General features: G+C 49.3%; 1 protein-coding gene across 1 annotated transcript; it reads left to right on the forward strand.

The window, feature by feature from the left end:
* Window positions 1-3,759: 3,759 nt before the first annotated feature.
* SNF8 (SNF8 subunit of ESCRT-II) lies at window positions 3,760-18,494 on the forward strand. Its single transcript, XM_077314115.1, has 8 exons — window positions 3,760-4,089; window positions 7,496-7,546; window positions 9,428-9,566; window positions 12,093-12,197; window positions 13,266-13,338; window positions 14,145-14,286; window positions 15,452-15,526; window positions 16,925-18,494. Exons 1-8 carry the CDS (start codon window positions 4,033-4,035, stop codon window positions 17,060-17,062), a joined length of 780 nt encoding a protein of 259 aa, XP_077170230.1. The 5' UTR covers window positions 3,760-4,032; the 3' UTR covers window positions 17,063-18,494.
* The last annotated feature ends 1,283 nt before the right edge of the window (window positions 18,495-19,777 follow it).

The following is a 19,777-nucleotide window of genomic DNA, read 5'->3' on the forward strand; positions in this document are numbered from 1 at the left end:
AATAAATCTTTGTTGGTCTTAAAGGTGCTACTGGACTTTGACTCTGCTCACTTTTTGAAAACACTTGGTGGGCATCGGGAAAGGTATAGGCAGGTGCCACGGTGCCCGTGGGCACTATGCTGGGGTCCCCTGAAGAAGGTATGCAGGATCTTCAGAAGAGGTCTAGAGAGCAGCTGCCCCATTGTACCCAAGGATTCTTCACTCCAGCTCTCACAAACAGGCCAATCTGGTTCTTAGAATCATAGAAGGGTCCTCTGGGGTCATCTAGTCCAACCCCTTGCAGAATGCAGGAAATTCATAACTGACTGCCCATCCACAGTGACCCCAATTCCACGTCCAGATGATGCCCCCCCCCCCAAAAAAACCCACCAGAATCCCTGGTCAGTCTGATCTGGAGGAAACTCGCCTTCTGACCCAAAAGTGTCGATTTGCATTTCCCTGGGCATGCAAGAAAGGGCCACAAGAGCCAAGCACTGACACAATCCCTTTTGCACACCCACTTACACCCACAGAATCAGCCTCTCTGTCAGATGGCTCTCCAGCCTCTGCTTGAAAACTTCCAGGGAAGGAGAACCCACCACCTCCTGAGGAAACCTGTTTTACTGAAGAACTGCTCTAACTGTCAGGAACTTCTTCCGGATGTTAAGCAAAAATTTATTTTGAATTAACATGATCCTATTTGTTTTGGTTCGACTCTCTGGAGCAACAGGAAATAACACCCCATCCTGCACACTGGCAATATGCTTATTGCTACATGGCCCATGCTTGCCTCCTAGCTGTATTCCCGGAATCATACCTGACCTCATTCTCTCTGGATGGTCCCCTTGTTTTGGAGGGTGGACTGCATAGTGTTCTACCCCTCCTCTTCCCAGGCTCCACCCCCCATTCCTTCAGGAATTTCCCAACCCTATGATCACCTTTTCACTTACTCACACCTTTCTGTCTGCTTCTTTTTTGGTCTCCTCCAAAGTGAAAAGCTGCTTTGTTTTTGTATATACACACCAAGACATGTAAACCCGTTGTTCTGGATCTAGGTGGGTCAGCGCTGCTTTTCTGATTAGATCTGACAGCAGCGTTTGACACCACTGATCACAAACTCCTGATCCACTGCCTGGCCAACACAGGGATTAGGGGTACAGCCTTGAAATGGATGGAGCCTTTTCTCCAATAAACTGGGGACAGAGGGTGGTGCTAGGGGAAGTATGCCCCAGTGGAGGGCCCTCAGCCAAACTTTCCCTGGTGTGATTTAATATTTATAAGTGTTCCCCTTGCCCAGCAAATTCAGAGTTTCAGGTTGGGTTTTAGTTTTATTTATATATTATGTTTATATACCGCCCTCCTTTTAGGCTCAGGGTGGTTTATATTATATGTGGTAAAGTACACTGAACATTCAATATAAAAATTAATTAATGTGAACTTGTATCAAACAGTATAATAGAACAACAGTAATAACAGCAGCAAAAACAGTGCGGGGTAACAGTATTCAATAACAACAACAGTTTGGTCAGTTTGCACCGTGGACCGGTTTTCAGTTAGTGCAGATTCTGGGGCTTCTGGTTGGTGGCAGCAGCTTGTTCACTCATCTTGGCCAAACACCTGGTGGAAAATTTCCTTTTTACGGGCCCCGTGGAATTGTTTTAGCTCCGGCAGAGCCCTGATGTCCTCTGGGAGCTCGTTCCACCCGGTGGGGGGCAAGACTGAGAAAGCCCTGGCTCTGGTTGTTGATAGACGAGCTTCCTTGGGGCCAGGGATCACCAGTTTATTGGTGTTGGAGGAGCGTAAAGCTCTTTGGGGGGGGCATAGGTGGAGAGGCGGTTTCTCAGATAGGTCCCAGGCCGCATCTGGGTTTGAAAGTAATTACCAGAACCTTAAGCCTGATCTGGTAGTCAACTGGCAGCCAGTGTAGCTGTTGGGAGTTTGGGCCAAATATGGGCCCTCCACAGTGTTCCCATAAGAATCCTGGCTGCCAGATTCTGCACCAGTTGGAGTTTCCGGGTCAGGGATAATGGTAGGCCACCCTGAGCGATCCTGGAAGGGCAGGCTAAACATTTATTTATTTACTCAGTCACTCATTTATTTCCCTCCTCTGCTGCTGGAAGTAGGGCTGTCCTCTTCTTTCAGAGGAGAGATACTCATAAGAGAACGAGAGATACTCTCTCTTGTCAACTCATTCTCCTAGGAAATACCTACGCTGCTGTCCTTAATCAAGCTGAGCTTTGGGGTGAGCTTTGCACTTCCGAGGAAGGCTCATGGGTTCTGCTACAAAAACGGGTGTCCATGGCAGAGCTAGTCACAGAAATGTTGGGGAGCACCACAAAACACAGAGAGATTCCAAACCAAGCAGTCTGGTAGTCAAACTGCGGCCCTCCAGATGTCCATGGACTACAATTCCCATGAGCCCCAGCCAGCAACCACTGGCAGGGGCTCATGGGAATTGTAGTCCATGGACATCTGGAGGGCCGAGTTTCACTACCCAAGGCAGAGACTGGTGCATCTCAACAGCCATCTCTGGAGGCACCAGAGCACCCTTGTACTGAGGAGGTGGAGGAGCATGGGGTAGTTTTTTGCCCTTGAGAAGAGATGCTGCCTCTTTTCCGTTCCCAAAGTGTCGGTAAGGAAGTGATTCTACAGTTGCACTGAGCCATGGCATCTAAGCAACACTATTGGGATTCTTGCCCTGTTATAACAGGTTCCAGTGGGTAGCTATGTTGGTCTGAAGCCACAGAACAAGGTGGCACCTTTAAGATCTACAGGCTGTTATTCAAGGTATTAACTTTAGTGCGCGCGCACCCTTCCTCAGATACAAAGAAGTGTGCATGCACATGAAAGCTCATACCTTGAAAAAACTGTGCTGATTTTAAAGGTGCCACCGGACTCTACATTTGTTCCGTTGTAATGTGGAGAGTGCTGTCTTCATAAAGAAGAGCATGTATCTGACGGCATTCACGCAGAATCTTGGAACTGCATGGCGACGCTGTTAGAACCCCCCCCCCCCCCGTTTGAGGCCGAGGGGGAGAATTTCGCTTCAGGAACGCTCCACTAGAGGGCGACATTACAGCGCATTAAATCCGCTTCCAGACGAAAGAAACACCCTTGAACACAACCTGCGCTCACTCCGCCACCAGTTCCTTCTTCCATAAGGTTACCAGATGTCCCCAGCCATTACCACCGCCTGCAGTCGGACTAAGTGGAGGAGCCAAGAGGATCCGTGCAGACCCGACTCTCACTTCCCTCCCACTGGAAATCATGTCCTCGTTGCTGCTTTTCAAAACGACCGTTTATGCACTGGGAACTTCTCTGCCCCAGCTCCCGCGCAAGAGCACAAATCAGGGGTGGATGAGGTGCACTGGGCCAAATGCTCCCCGGTGTGGGTGCAGGAAGATGTGGAGCAACCTGCCAGGACTAAAACTCCAGCCTGCAGCCTGGCATGAAACCTCCAGTGCATAAACGGTCAACGTGGCGACCTGAAGATATTCCGCACACGCCGGATGATGCACTTTGACGCTGCTTCTGCAGCCGGACTTGCCTGGGCATTGTCCAACCGCAGGGGTAGTCAAACTGCGGCCCTCCAGATGTCCATGGACTACAATTCCCATGAGCCCCTGCCAGCATTCGCTGGCAGGGGCTCATGGGAATTGTAGTCCATGGACATCTGGAGGGCCGCAGTTTGACTACCCCTGGTCCAACGTGTGCGGAACGGGCCCCTCCTGTCCGTCCTTCACGCGGTACGGCGCTCGCTCCTTTGCGCGTCCACGAAGCGAATCCGCAGCGTGCAGAGAGCCGGGAACCGGGCGGGAAGAGGCGCGCCAGCTGGCAGCCCCCTGCGCGCAATGCCCGCGCGCTTCCGCGGCTCCGCAGGGCTGGGCGCGGGGGTGCCTCGGCAGTCCCGGGGCATGGCTTGGCGGGGCCAGGCGCGCTTCCTGCCTGGCGCAGGCCTGTGACGAGCACGGGGCGGGAGGCTGGGCGAGGCCGCCGCCGCCGCCTCCGTCCCCCGGGCTCCCTGCCAGCGGCCCCGCGCCCTCCTCGCCTGCCATGATGCACCGCCGCGGGGTCGGGGCTGGAGCCATCGCCAAGAAGAAGCTGGCCGAGGTGAGCCCCCCCAATCTCCAGCCCTGGCCGGGCAGGAGGCCGGCATGCAAGCCGGGGCACGGGTGCCAGCTTCCAGGCGGCCCCTGGAGACCCCCTGCGCTTGCAATGCATCGCCCGGCGACCCGGATCAGCCCACCGCTAAGGAGGGTGGCCCCTGGGTGAAGCCCCGCCCCAAAGCCCACATACCGGGCGCCCCCCCCTCCCCCCATCTCCAGGTATGTCCCAGTCTGGAGCTGCGAGCTGTCCAGACGTTTCCGTCTGTCCTGACTGGCAGGCTGGATCCGGGGCGATTCTCGGCTCGGAGGGGAGTCCTTTTGCACGCAGCCACAGTTCAGTTCTCTTGAATGGGAATGGGGCCGGGTTTTAAAATATAGCTCTCTATCAGTGGTTCTCAACCTTCCTAATGTTGCCACCCTTGAACACAGTTCCTCCTGTTGGGGTGACCCCCAACCATAAAATTATGCCAGTGTTCTTTCACAGGAATTAAGCCGAAACTGACCAATGGCCTGAAGATCCATTGTTCATGATTGTATATAGATTGGGTTTTTTTCTGGGGTTTCTCAGTTCAGTTCTGCCTCTTGTCCCACCATGCCGATCTCGCTCTTTTCCGCTGCTCCAGACAGATGAACACTCTGAACGTTCTATCTTGATCTACCCCACAAGGCTGTTGTGTGAATGGCACCCCCCCGCCAAGCTGCTTGCCCTGCCCTGCCGCAACCCCTATGAAAGGGTTGTTCAACTGCCAAAGGGATTCCGACCCCCAGGCTGAGAATCACTGCTCTATATGTTTGCGACAGGACTTATAACCAAAGTTGTTCATCCTGTAATCAGTCGCCCAAGAGGTCGTTAGACACAATGGATGCCATTAAGGTCGCAATATCATTCTGTCAATTTCTAACCCGCCGATGCAGCAGCAAATTGAATTATAAAAGGGTTTTCCTCTTATATTATTTGGTTACCTTTTGTCTTTCCTTGCCCTGAACATCTAAGAAGGGCAGGTTATAAGAATAAAGAATAATAAGGACAGGGTTGATTTTTTACCACCAGGTCTTATATATTGTGGTATATTGTTTTAATGGCTTTTATTGGGGTTTCATTGTACTTGGGATTCAATGTTGTAACCCACCATGAGCTGCTTGTCAGGAGTGGCCGGAAATAAATTGAGAAACAAATAAAAATAAAGAACAGGGGTGGACCCCTAGTTGGGGAGAGGCCATAGGGGAGTGGTAGAACATCTGCTTGGCATGCAGAAGGTCCCAGGTTTAATCCCCAGCCTCCCAAAGACCTCTACCCTGTACTCAGTTGGTGGTGGAAATGACTATCAAGTCATAGCTATAAGAGCAACCAGGAAATATCAGAGGTGTCTTGTTCCTTGGGGGTCTCCCATCCAAATACTAGCCAGGACTGACCCTGCTTAGCTTCTGAGATCTGGCCAGATCTGGTTAGCTTGGGCCATCCACATCAGTGGATGGCCCAAGCTCTGGGTATAAGGCGCATGTTCAGTAGCAATGGTCAATTGAGCTGAAAGACATGAATGGAAAAATTTTCAGTTGCCATGATAAAGGGCCTACTTTGGAGAAAGCCATCTCCTTGGGACTTTGCTAATAATAAGAGGAGGGGAAGGTTCAGTTCAAACTTTATTACAGTCGTTCCGACCAAGTTGTATGAAGTTAATACATAAAAGACCAAAAGAATATGGTCTTTTGACATAATGCAGTTTAAAACAGATCATAAAATAGAGCTTAAAATTGCGCTACTTTAGAGCATCGGATTTTTATGGCGGCGGGGAAGGAAGATTCTAGTCTCAGAACTGCTTATATCTCTCACCTCTATCTTGCTTTCTGACTCTCTGCCAGCAATTTCTCTGTAAATCTGCAGCCACTGAGCTATGCCAAACAACAAGAGAGGTACACAGTGTAAATAAGTCAGACACAAAATCAAAATGCAACACTGCTAGGTAAAGTAAAATTTGTTTCATTAGGAGCTATATCATTAACCTAACTCCCGCACAATTTGATGTTTAGTAAGGATTTTAAACCATTCCCCAATCTGTACACAGTATGATTCTTTTTTCCCCTTCAAGATTTGTATCTCGCATAAATTGTGCTGCCTTTGCAAGACGAAAAGGCGAGAGAGCTTGCCTGTGTAATACTTTATTCTGTATTGCGATGCACTGTACCTATTCTGCAAAGTGCCTCAAACAATGTGCAATAAAATCATCACGTGTCCACATGACATAATCCCAGAACAAAACCTGAGGGGAAAAAGTCCCCAGCCCAAAGCACCCAATTGTGAAATTTTGTTGCACAATGTCTCAGGACACATCAGGGAAGCACAGCTGTCTGGAAGGGGAAGTGCTGTAGGCCTGATCTAATAAAGGTGTTTAGGAAGCATGCAGCATGATCACTGAACGTCCAGAAGAAGAGAGGGGAGCACAGATTTTGTGCCACAAGTGAAAAGGCTTCCGGGATCCTGCTAGATAGATTTTGTGAGATGTCCACTGGGATGACCTTGGAACGCCTATGGGAGAAGAAAAGAAAACCGTGTACTTGATATCACTGCTCTCTAACAATTGCACTGGGTCCCAGTTGAATTCCAGATCAAACAAGGTCTTGGTAATCACCCTCAAGGCCACACGTGGTCTGGGTCCAGTGTAAAGGTAAAGGTAAAGGTAAAGGTGTATCCCCTGTGCAAGCACCGGGTCATGTCTGACCCCTGGGGTGACGCCCTCTAGCGTTTTCATAGCAGACTCAATACGGGGTGGTTTGCCATTCCCTTCCCCAGTCATTACCATTTACCCCCCAGCAAGCTGGGTACTCAGTTTACCGACCTCGGAAGGATGGAAGGCTGAGTCAACCTTGAGCCGGCTGCTGGGATTGAACTCCCAGCCTCGTGGGCAGAGCTTTGAGAGTACATGTCTGCTGCCTTACCACTCTGCGCCACAAGAGTGTACCTCTCTGCTTATACCCCCAAAGTGCTCTACTCTCTGCCACTTCCAATCGACTAGTGACCCCTGGCCCCAAAGAAGCATGTCGGGCCTCATCTAGGGCCAGAGCTTTCTCTGTCCTGGTCCCCACCTGATGGAAGTGATCAGGGCCCTGGCTGAACTTCCACATTTCTGCAAGGCCTGCAAAAGGGAGCTCTTCCACCAGGCATTTGGTTGAGGCACCCCTCCCCACGATCTGAGCCCAATCCGACCTCCTATGGGAGCATGGTCAGAAAGTGATTGTTGTCATGGGAAATGTTATATTACTTGTTATGAATTGCACTGTATTATCCCTTCGTTTTATGGAAACCACCCTGGGCCTCAAGGAAGGGCAGTATAGAAATATAAGAAATAAATAAATTGTGTAGTTAAATGTTTTAAAAAAAACCCAGCAGTTTTCTCTTGTCTTCCCCTCTGTAGGCCAAGTACAAGGAACGGGGGACAGTTTTGGCCGAAGACCAATTAGCCCAGGTGAGGTGGGCCAATACTTTTTGAAATGGGGTGTTGTTGCTTGCCTGAGACCTAGACCCACGGCCCAGGGCTCAAGTAACCTGCGGAACCCACCGGCACAGGACATTGTGGGGATTAAGGCCAGAGAATGAAAGGCAGGTGGAAGAAGAATCCACTCAGAGGATAGTGGAATATAAGGAAATAGCCAATGGGTTGTGAATTGTAAATTTTTAAGAAAAAGTTAAAATGCGTTTGATTTTCATTTTGTCTTTTATGTCTAGATGCTTTATTTGAGAGCCAGTTTAGTGTAGTGGTTAGGAGTGCGGACTTCTAATCTGGCATGCCAGGTTCGATTCTGCACTCCCCCACATGCAGCCAGCTGGGTGACCTTGGGCTTGCCACGGCACTGATAAAACTGTTCTGACCGAGCAGGAATATCAGAGCTCTCTCAGCCTCACCCACCCCACAGGATGTCTGTTGTGGGGAGAGGAATGGGAAGGCGACTGTAAGCCGCTTTGAGCCTCCTTCGGGTAGGGAAAAGCGGCATATAAGAACCAACTCTTCTTCATCATCATCATCATCTTCTTCTTCTTCTTATCTGTAATAAGCAGGTTTATTGAACAACTTGATGTTTTGGTGAGGTTGTAATGTGTGTATTGTGCTTATTGCAATGAGATACATCAAGGTGGGGAGCCGCGTTTGTAGCAGTAGAAAAGAGCAAGAGTCCAGGAGCACCTTAAAGACCAACAAAATTTGTGAATGGGTAAAAACGTTCATGACTCGCTGCTCAGCTCACTTCTTCAGCTATCTCTAGAAGTGAGCAGTGACTCACGAAAGCTCATACCCAACCCTACATTTTGATAGTCATTAAAAACACTTGCTTTTTTCTGTTATTGTGAGATAAGTTTCTGGTTTTCAACGCGTTAGTTCTTTCTTTTCAATTAATTGCTTGGATTCTTCTGTAACTTGTTTCATTTTCTGTTTTGGGTGGTTTGAATGCAATTTCCCCCTTCTTCTGCACGGGTGAAGATTAAGGGCATGTGCTAGGATAGCTACCAATCATCCCTAGAGCAGGATCTCCCCTCTGAGCTTTCTGACTGAGCTCTCTGCTGTCAGCAGTTTGGGAGCTGAGATACCGACGAACTGTTCTACCCCAGAATGTCTGTCTTTGCATTCTGGCTCAGAACTTGCCTCAAATAATCTCCCACTAACTTTTGTGGGGTCTCCCCTGAGAGAAGCCATCTGGGCTGCACAAACTAAGTTGGATCCAACCAACTTTTTCACTGGTGACAAAGAGAGCAGGGATCCCCTTGGACAACTCAAAAGTTTCGTGGACATCTGGAGGGCCGCAGTTTGACTACCCCTGTAGTGTATCAGCGTGGAGATTCCGTGTGAGGTTGTGGTTAACCTGGCACCCCAGGACCTGGATTTAAATCCCTACTCTGCCACAAAACAGAGATGTCCTTGGGCACGTCACCTTTGGCCTGCTTAGCCTACCTCATGGGATTGTTGTGAGGATAAAAATGACAGAGGGAGTCCGATTTGGGTCCCGAGCTCCTTGCAGGAAAGACAGGGTAAAACACATCAATTAATTAATCAATTGATTGATAATTAATTAATTAATTAATTAATTAATTAAGATTTCTATACTGCCCATTTCTTTGCGGCTCTGGGCGGTTTACATTGAACATTATATAACTTACATCAATGGGATGGACCGGTAAAATGCTTTGGGCACCAGTCTGACTGCAAAACAGGATCGAAATGGGTCAAATGAACAGCTTTCGACTGATGACCTGTATGAAGTACAAGCCTCTGATAACTTCTAGCTGTGTCAGGGGATTGAACGGTCTTTCAGCCTGTTCAGTGTTCCTTCTTTCTCTTCTGTGTCCTTGTTTGCAGATGTCCAAGCAGCTGGACACGTTCAAAACTAACCTCGAGGAGTTCGCCAGCAAACACAAACAAGAGATCCGTAAAAACCCTCAGTTCAGAGTGCAGTTCCAGGACATGTGTGCGACGATCGGTGTGGATCCACTTGCCTGTAAGGAATGCGGGAGGCCCAGGGTGGCCTGGGGATGAGTCTCAGCGGATTTTCAGTACCCTCCTAAGCACCGGAAGTCTCCCAAGCACTGGCTTCAGGGGTCTTAAGGGTGAAACTGTGCTTTGCTTCCCAAATAACTGACTTTACTCTGGCGTATTGTGGGGAGTGCATCGGCCTTGGACAGGGAGATCGGGCAGGGAGATCTCCATTCTGCCATGAAACTTACTAGTTGACCCTTGACCTATCGCCCACTCTCGGCCTAACCTACCCTGCAAAGGTGTTGTGAGGCTAATGGGAGGGAAGGGCGACTTGTATGTACCGCACTGAGCTTTTGGAAGAACCAAAATATATTGAGCCAAAGATAGCAAGGAAGGAAAACAAGTATGAAGCAAGAATGATATGAAGAAATGCTGGAAGGTTGAAACTCACAGGGAAGAATTGCTCTCCAAGAAGCTAGACTCTGGTTTAAAAAAAAAAAAAACTTCTTGCGTGTTTGTGCCTCACAGGAAAGATTTAGTCTACGCCAGTGCTTCTCAACCTCCCTAATGCCGCAACCCTTTAATACAGTTCCTCCTGTTGTGGTGACCCCCAAGCATAAAATTATGCAAGTGTCCTTTCACAGGAATTAAACCAAAACTGACCAATGGCATGAAGATCCATTGTTCGTGATTGTATATAAATTGTTTTTTTTCCTGGGGTTTCTCAATTTGGCTCTGCCTCTTGTCCCACGATGCCAATCTCACTGGTTTCCGCTGCTCCAGAGCTTTTCCGCTCTATCTCGATCCTCCCCGCAAGGCTGTTGTGTGAATGGCACCCCCCTGGGTCAAGCTGCTTGCCCTGCCACAACCCCTGTGAAAGGGTCCTTTGACCCTCAAAGGGGTCCTGTCCCCCAGGTTGAGAACCACTGGTCTATGCAGAAGGCATTAGAAGAAGAAGAAGAAGAGTTGGTTCTTATATGCCGCTTTTCCCTATCCGAAGGAGGCTCAAAGCGGCTTACAGTTGCCTTCCCTTTCCTCTCCCCACAACAAGCACCCTGTGGGGTGGGTGAGGCTGAGAGAGCGCTGATATCACTGCCCGGTCAGAACAATTTTATCAGTGCCATGGCGAGCCCAAGGTCACCCAGCTGGCTGCATGTGGGGGAGTGCAGAATCGAACCTGGTATGCCAGATTAGAAGTCTGCACTCTTAACCACTATACCAAACTGGCTCTCTCTCAGCAAATTAGACACAGATATATGATATTTAGAACGTTTTGCATTTTTCACTCCTTCAGAACAACATTAATCAAGGTTGATCACTTCCAATTTTTTAAAAATCTTTTTTTACACTGAGCTTTTGGGGAGAAAGTTACGGGCAAAGCAGAAATGACTCCAGTGCTTGTACAGTGTGTTGGGAGCTCCCTAAGCAGCTGGAATCCCTCCTCTTGGATTCTGAGCTTGAGACAGACGGATCTGAATCATGAGAAGAACCAGCATGATGTAGTGGTTAAGAATGGAGAATTGGGTTTGATTCCCCACTCCTTCTCCACATGCAGCCAGCTGGGTAACCTTGGGCCAGTCGCAGTTCCCTCAGAGCTCTCTCAGCCCCACCTACCTCACAGGGTGTCACTGGTGAGGAGAAGAATGGAAGGCGATTGTAAGCTGCTTTGAGATACATGAGGGGTGCTGGGTGACCTTGGGCCAGTCGCAGTTCCCTCAGAGCTCTCTCAGACATCTCACAGGGTGTCTATTGTAGAAAGAGGAAGGGAAGGCAATTGCAAGACACTTTGAGACATATGAGGCATGATGGGTAACCTTGGGTCAGTCACAATTCTCTCAGAGCTCTCTCAGCCCCACCTGCCTCACAGGGGAGAGAAAGGGAAGGGGCTTGTATGCTGCTTTGAGACTTCTTTGGGAAGTGAAAAGTGGGGTATAAAAAACAACTCTTATTTCCTTTTAAAAAACCTACTGCTGTGAAATTGAGTCTCTGAAAGTGTATTATTATTATTATTATTATTTAATTTTTAGATCGCCCTTCTCCCAATAGGTCTCAGGGCGGTTTACAACATAAATAGTTAAAACACAATAAAATCCCCATAAAAACCCCAATTAAAAGTTACATATAACATATCACATAACATATAGCGGCGGTGGTCACAATTCTGATCTTAGTTCAGCCTGGTGGAGAGAATAATGTTCAGAAGAGGGTGGCACCAATATAATACATCTAACCATGATCTCGGTGTTAGAGATCTCAATATTGGAGGGGATCCTCTGATGGATTAGTGGGAGAGCTGCCCTGGCCTCAACCATATGCCTGGCGGAAGAGCTCCGTCTTACAGGCCCTGTGGAAAGCTGGTAGATCCTGCAGGGCCCTTAGCTCTTCTGGGAGCTCGTTCCACCAGGTTGGGGCCAGGACTGAAAAGGCCCTGGCCCTGGTCGAGGCCAGGCGCACATCCCGTGGGCCCGGGACAACCAGTAAATTCATACCCGCAGAGTATGATCATGTGCCATCCTGTTCACACCTCCCTTGTGTTCTATTTCTGCAGCTGGCAAAGGGTTCTGGTCTGAAATGTTGGGTGTTGGTGATTTTTACTATGAGCTGGGTGTCCAGATTATCGAAGTCTGCCTCGCTCTGAAGCACAGGAACGGAGGTGAGATTGCCGGCTGCTTAGGGACATGCCCAGTATTTCTGTTTCTCTTGCTGTGGCTCTCCTCCTGGTCTGTTTTCCACTGTGCGGGTGGATCATTTGCAAGCTTTTTGGCTGCCCTAGAGGGCCCTACTTGAAACATGATTATTATTTCCTAAAGGTAAAGGTATCCCCTGTGCAAGCACCGGGTCATGTCTGACCCTTGGGGTGACGCCCTCTAGCGTTTTCATGGCAGACTCAATACGGGGTGGTTTGCCAGTGCCTTCCCCAGTCATTACCGTTTACCCCCCAGCAAGCAAGCTGGGTCCTCATTTTACCGACCTCGGAAGGATGGAAGGCTGAGTCAACCTTGAGCCGGCTGCTGGGATCAAACTCCCAGCCTCATGGGCAGAGCTTCAGACTGCATGTCTGCTGCCTTACCACTCTGCGCCACAAGAGGCTCTTTATTATTTCCTATTGGATGTCAAATAGTGTTCAGAGCACTTGGGTCGCTTTGGCGATCACGGAAGCCTGAGGCGGCCAGTGCCGCCACGCGTAGGGGAGGGGCGGCGATGCGCCACCCCTCCCCTACGTGTGGCGGCACTGGGCACCTCAGGCTTCTGCCATCACCGAAGTGGCCAAAGCGCACCGAACCCTAAATTGTCAAACAGCCCTTTCCATTTGGAACTTTTAAGAGTAGCTAATGATAAAGGAAAGCTAACGGAACGGCTATGAGTGATAAGTCCTCTCCTGGATGGCCAGGCTGGCCCAATTATGCCAAATCTCAGAAGCTGAGCAGGGTCATCCCTGGTGAGTACGTGGGTGGGAGCCCACCAAAGAAGTACAGTGTTCTGTGCAGAGGCAGGCCATGGCAGACCACTTCTGTTCACCTCTTTCCTTGAAAGCCCCGTGAAAGCCTTTCCCCCATAAGCCCAGCAGGGTGTCCTTTCTCCCCCCCCCCCCTCCTATGAGTTTTAGAACCCTTCCCACTCTGCCCCCTGTCCTTCTGCAACAGTGCAGCAGATGCACATAACCGAGCCCAGCAGAGGCCGCTGGACGCTAACCTGCTTGCTGCTTCTTCATTCCCACTAGGATTGATAACTCTGGAGGAGCTCCATCAGCAAGTGCTGAAAGGCAGAGGAAAGTTCGCTCAAGACGTCAGCCAGTAAGCATTGCCTTTTCACCTCTGCGTGCCGGGACTGTGTAGGCAGAGGGCAGAGCAAATGAAACCCTCCCTTTAAGCGGCCCGGCTTGAACTCGACCATTTGTTCAGTCTAGTTCCAAGCCTCCCTGGAGTCTGAGCAGTCTTCCTACAGTGGAGGCTCTTCCGTCAGAGGAAGGCTCCTTGGGCCAGAGACGGGCTTCGGACTCAGCTGGACAGAGCGGCAGGATACGAGCCGGTTAGCCCGGTTGGCAAAACCAGGCCTGTAGGGGAGCAACAGGGAGCATGCTCCATTCGTATACATTTTGGCACAGCTCCTATCAGGGCTGTGGCGAGCCCAAGGTCACCCAGCTGGCTGCATGTGGGGGAGCATGGAATCAAGTCCGGCTCGCCACATTAGAAATCCGCACTCCTAACCACTACACCAAGCACTGTTCTCCCTCACTCCAAGCTCTGAAAAGCTGTTGGGGGCGGGAGTTAGACAAAATGTCACGAGGGGGAGGAGTTGGAGCAAGCCGCTTCCCCTTCACTGCAGCAGAGCAAACTTACAATGCAAGTCGGAGGACGGGTTCCCTCCTCTCGATTCCCTCCTCTCTGCATTCTGCCCATGAAGTTCTCCCAGCCAGCCTCATCAGCCTCCTGGGGGTCTCGGGGTAAAGCAGCTGCCTGCTGTTCACAGGACTGAAACCATTTCTTTAAAACATTTTAAGGAATAGGGCATAGAATCAGAGCATAAACACAGCTTGGGGCATAATGGAGAATGGCATTACTTACCGGTCAACCTAGCCTGACTCTTCCTCTTCCCCCAGGGATGACCTCATCCGAGCGATTAAGAAGCTGAAAGTTCTCGGAAACGGCTTTGGGATCCTTCCAGTTGGTGGGACCTACTTGATCCAATCTGTGCCTGCCGAACTGAACATGGATCACACTGTTGTGATACAGCTTGCTGAGGTACCTGGGTCTGGAGATGACCAACCAGATCAAAACTGGCCTGGCTCTCTGAAGTCAGGGACCCCCAACATGGTGCCCACGTCCTCCTGCTCCCCAAAATCTTTCCGCAAGCACAGAGCTAAACCCTGGGTTTCCTCCACAACACCGGAGCAGGAGACGTTGCTTTTGGGTTTGGAACGTAGCTGATCTTGTTATAGGAGAACTTTCCAATTTTTTTGGGTTGCTCCTCCCTATGGCAGCCATTTTGTGGTGGGGCTCATGAGCCTTTTCTCAAAATTCCGAAAGCTGTAAGTCATTCTTGTCAAGCTGTGTCTTGACAAGGGGTACATCTGCATAATGCACTTTAAAATGTTACCCGTTAAAATTTGAACAGATGTCTGTTTTCCTGTTGCGGATCTGTAAGTCTGTGAAGGTAGCTGGGGAATCCTCAGGAGAGGGATCTCTGCATTTCCCCAGAACTACATTTCCCAGGGTCCTGCAGGAGAAGAGCTGAGACCCTTAAACCTTGTCAAAACCAGTCTGAGGGCTGCTGGCCACCAGGCATATCTCCTGCCACATGGCATCCGCAGTGGTCCCCAACCTTTTTATCACCGGGGACCACTCAACGCTTGACAATTTTACTGAGGCCCAGTAGGGGGGGGTAGTTTACTCCTCTACTCTCAACCACTGCCCTAACGCTCTCTGATCACTATGGTAATGTTTAAACATCCCTTCAAAATAAGATACAGACACGCCACAACAATGAACATAAGGAACATTTTATTTTCATGGAAATTTTAACTCGTGACAATGACAAATCAATGGGAACCCCGAGCTTGTTTCTCTGCAACGAGATAGTCCCATCTGGGAGTGATGGGAGACAATGACACCCAAAGTGTGTTGTCAAGGGCCGGGGGGGGGGGGGAGAGAAGGCGTCCTTTGCGGCCCACCTCCAATTAGTCGACGGACCACATGTGGTCCACGGCCCACAGGTTGGGGATCGCTAGCATACAGGACATAATTTCTTTGTGTTTCATTTACCTGCAACAGCAGCCCAGTAATTCCAACAAGGTGGTGAAATGTTGAACATAGTGATGTGACCCCCTTGCATTTCTTTCCCGAGGTCAGGGGTCCCAACTCTCTGGTTCTGTGATTCTAAACCTGCTTGCTTTGTTCTCCATTCCAGAAAAAGGGATTCGTGACCATCAGTGAAATCCAGTCTCGTTTGAAATGGGAAGCGCAGCGTGCCAAGCAGGTGCTGGTAGGTGAACTGTTTGGTCCCTGGAAAGGAAACGCAAAGTGCGAGGAAGCCTGCGGCATGCAGAATCTGAGCTGTGAAAGGGCCTGTACAACGGAGCTCTTCCGCCAGGCCTACGGTTGAGGCCAGTAAAACATTAAGCCCCAACACCTGGCTGACCTCCCTCCTGGCATAGTAGTGAATGGACCCCCCAGCGAACAGATCCTGAATTGAACTGCCCATCTGTCTACTCCATACTGACCTGGGTAGACTCGGCCTTGTCAACTAAGCAGGGGTTGACCATGGCTACTATTTGGAGGGGAGATCCCCTAGGAATGCCAGGCAGCCAGGGGCAACCACCCTCTGAATATCTCGTGCCTTGAGACCCATGCAGGGTTGCCGTAAGATAGCACTTTCCAGCACCTCTTGGGATTACAGCTGATCTCCAGGTGACAGAGAGAAGTTCACTTGGAGAAAACGGCTGTTCTGGAAGGAGGACTCTGGCATTATATCCCGTTGAAGGTCATCCCCCCCCCACACACACACACACTCAAGCTCCAACCCCGATCCAGAGCTAGCTGGCAACCTTACCCTGGCATAGATTCTTCAATATGGAACCTATCTAGTTTCAAACACTCTGTTCTTTTCCTTGTCAACAAAAAGCTGGAAACGAGCTCTTCTTCTGCTTAACACATGAGTTAAATGCACAAGTGCTTTTAAACTGCTTTGACCATTGAGGAAGACCCCTTAGGGGCTGAAACACATTTGGTTTTGGGTCCAGGTGTTGATTCTGTACTTGCTGCACAGCACAGTATATGCCACTGAGATTTTATATACAACTGAGATTTTAAACTTTTATTACGTGCACATAATTATAATAAACTAGGGGCCAAGCCCATTGCATTCAGGGATACAACGGGAGCTAGATTAGGGTGGTGGGGTGGAAGAACTCTGCAGATGGCCTCCCCCCAGGACCTGGAAAGGCTGCAGGCAGCTGTTAGGGAACTCACCGGCAGGGGGAGCTCTCACACAGCAAGGATCTGCAGCCTCCGAGCCTCAGAGGGAAGTGGAAGGAGGAGGGGGTGGTCAGGGGTAGAGGATAGAAAGCAATTGGTGGGCCACTGGACAGACAGGCCAGCTGGTTGGAGGAGGAGGCACTCAGGGGCGGGACAGCCACCCTGAGTGGCCGTTAAGTGGTGAGTGGCACTTAAGCCCTGAGACACGATCCTCCTCCAAAGCCTTACCAGAAATATTGAGTGGAACAAATACTTGGATTTTAAACTAAACAATTTTTTTTTTGCAACGCAACTTTTAGGTTTCTAATAGGTATTGGGACAGACCTCTCCCCAACTGTGTTAGAAAATAAATGTTATGCTGGTCTGGAGAACTGCCTCCAAAAATGTGTGTGTGTGTGTTTAACAGGACCACTTGTTGAAAGAAGGGATGGCTTGGCTTGACACGCAGGCCCCAACCGAACCCCAGTACTGGCTCCCAGCCCTCTTCACGGAACTTTACTCTCAGGAAATCACGCCGGAGGAAGCAAAAGCAGCCTTGCCCTGAGGACCAGGAAGGGAACCTAATCATCTGCGCTTTATGTAATGGAGTGGTGCTATTATGAAACAACAACGAAGAATTGAGTTGTATCTAACTCCTTGTAAACATTAAAGAAAAAAGGGGTCTTGTTAAGAAATGCTTCCACAACCATCTTCTTCCCTCCAGCGGGTATGGCTAAGCAGGAGCTTAAAGGAAGGCCTTTCTGTCTTTGAAAGAAGCAGTGGGAAGAATATAGAACTTCTTCCCTCGTCAGGTAACTTTTCTGGATGGGTCAAGAGCTGATGTGCTAAGTCAGAGATCCCCAACCTTTTTGAGCCTATGCACACACTTGGAATTCTGGCATGGCATGGCGGGTGCTACAAAATGGCTGCCACTGGAGATAGATCCAGGCACAAAATGGCTGCCACAGCTTAACTTCAGGAACAGAGTATTGATCCTTTTGTTGGCAGCTGCTCTCAAGGAAACGTTTTTTAAAAAATCGGTGCAACCAATCAAATCTCCAGCAGTTAATCTGATGGGCAAAACCCACCCTTGGCCCCACCCACATCCTAAAAACACTTGAGAGGCACCATAATAGGTGCAGGCAGACTTCATGGCGCCCACGGGCACTGTGTTGGCGATCCCCGTACTAGGTGATTTTTCTCCCCTCCCCTATTTCCATGATTTTTGAGTAAGAGTCATCTGTCTTACTCTCTTCGTTAGTTCTGTGTGGTTATGCTGAACAACATCCCTGTTTTCTGTGAGTAGGATAGCACATTCAGTAGATGACTTTACTTTGGTGGGGGTTGGAGAAAAGAAATAGAATTTTATTTTAGCCTGCCCTTGGCATATCCCGCTGCAGTTGTGGCAGCCCTGGGAGGAGCAAGGTGAGTGTCCTTTTGGCACAGTGACGATGTTGCAGGACTGACCCACTCCTGAGATGTATTGTCGAGCTGCGTCTTCACATCAACAACGGCCAGACTGAAAAGAATGGGGATTTTTAAAAAATAATGTTTATTTGATTCTCGAGCTACAAGGCATCGTAATACATGTGAGGAGTAAACGGCTAGATGTCGCCCAAGTAGAACTGCTCAGTCTGTTTTTCTGCTTTCACATTGCTGGATCCGAGCCATTACGGGCAAGCACAGATGATCGGATATAGTTGGGTGGTGGTTTTCTTGCCCAAATTAATATCAACTGGACAAAAAAGGAATAAAAGAAGTGGAGGGGGGAGGCTGGAAGTGCTCACACAATAGCCCTGTCCATTTTATAGTGAATGTCTATGCATATTCCATGTTTGCACATACATGTTTGTATGAAAGACCCAATGTATGTTCAATTTACCAATGAAGCCAGGAACCAATACCTGGATAAAGATGGGGTTTACAAATCATGTGTTCATGTATTGTATAATAATTTCTCAGCACATATAAAGCTTCAGAGTGCAGAGAAAAATCAAGTGTCCATTGCGCGCTGATTTTGTGTGTGTTCATTGTAACTGGGGTCGACAGGGTTTCAATTTGGATGGAAATGTAAGGCATCCTCTTGTAACCCTTCCGTTAATATACAGTTCCCTGCTTGCATGGAATTCATAGAACTCTGGTGAGGCCCCACACCATGCGTGCTGAAGCTGCTTAAAGCAAAATTCCTCAGCAGAGCACCAGGGGGTCACCCCCCCCCCAGCTTTTCAGAGAGTGGGGTCTATAAGACAGGGCTTGTTACTGGCTGCCTTCATTCAAAAGACGGGTTTTCAGAGATGCAATAGAATCATAGAGTTGGAAGGGGCCATACAGGCCATCTAGTCCAACCCCCTGCTCAATGCAGGATCAGCCCAAAGCATCCTAAAGCATCCAAGAAAAGTGTGTATCCAACCTTTGCTTGAAGACTGCCAGTGAGGGGGAGCTCACCACCTCCTTAGGCAACCTATTCCACTGCTGAACTACTCTGACTGTGAAAATTTTTTTCCGGATATCTAGCCTATATTGTTGTACTTGTAGTTTAAATCCATTACTGCGTATCCTTTCCTTTGCAGCCAATGGGAACAGCATCCTGCCCTCCTCCAAGTGACAACCTTTCAAATACTTAAAGAGGGCTATCATGTCCCCTCTCAACCTCCTTTTCTCCAGGCTGAACATTCCCAATAGGAGCAGCTGCCCCAGGGGATGAGTAAACATCCAGGCTTGTGCTTCCAAGCCCCTTTCAGGATTACTTTCTTTTGGCTCTCCCTCCTTTCCCCTACCCAAAGAGGGGGATTTCTAGAATTTCTTTTTATTCCCCTTCTGCAGTTCTGCAAAGTGTGATAACTCTTGGGCGCTGCCTCCCAATTGTGAGGAGGTGGCACTCGCTGCATCTTCTCAAAATTCCTAAAGGCCAAAGATGCTCAGAGACCCCTGTCTTAAGGCCTGTCAGGCACCTCCGAATTATTTTGAAGGTGGGAGAGGTCGTACATACTCAGATGGCTGATTTAAGCCTTCCTCCAGAGTAGGCCTAAAACCTTAACCACAACATGGTACAGTGGTTAACAGCGGCAGCCGCTGATCTGAAGAATCATGTTTGATTCCCCATTTGTCCACATGCTCGGTGAGCCTGGGCAAACTTGAGCTTATTGCAGTTCTCGTATGGCTGTTCATGTAGGGCAGTTCCGTGAGAGCTCCGACAGAGTATCTTGTCGGGAGAACGGAAGGGTGTTTGTAGGCTGCTTTGGGACTTCTTCAGGGAGTAGAAAGTGGGGTATTAAAAAGT

The sequence above is a fragment of the Paroedura picta genome, chromosome 16 (genome assembly GCF_049243985.1).
Source record: "Paroedura picta isolate Pp20150507F chromosome 16, Ppicta_v3.0, whole genome shotgun sequence".
Lineage (NCBI taxonomy): Eukaryota > Metazoa > Chordata > Lepidosauria > Squamata > Gekkonidae > Paroedura > Paroedura picta.

Coding starts and splice junctions, on each gene's coding strand:
- SNF8 (XM_077314115.1), top strand. CDS start 4,033: ATGATGCACCGCCGCGGGGTCGGGGCTGGAGCCATCGCCAAGAAGAAG. Junction 7,547..9,427: donor CCGAAGACCAATTAGCCCAG/GTGAGGTGGGCC, acceptor CCTTGTTTGCAG/ATGTCCAAGCAGCTGGACAC. Junction 12,198..13,265: donor TCTGAAGCACAGGAACGGAG/GTGAGATTGCCG, acceptor CATTCCCACTAG/GATTGATAACTCTGGAGGAG.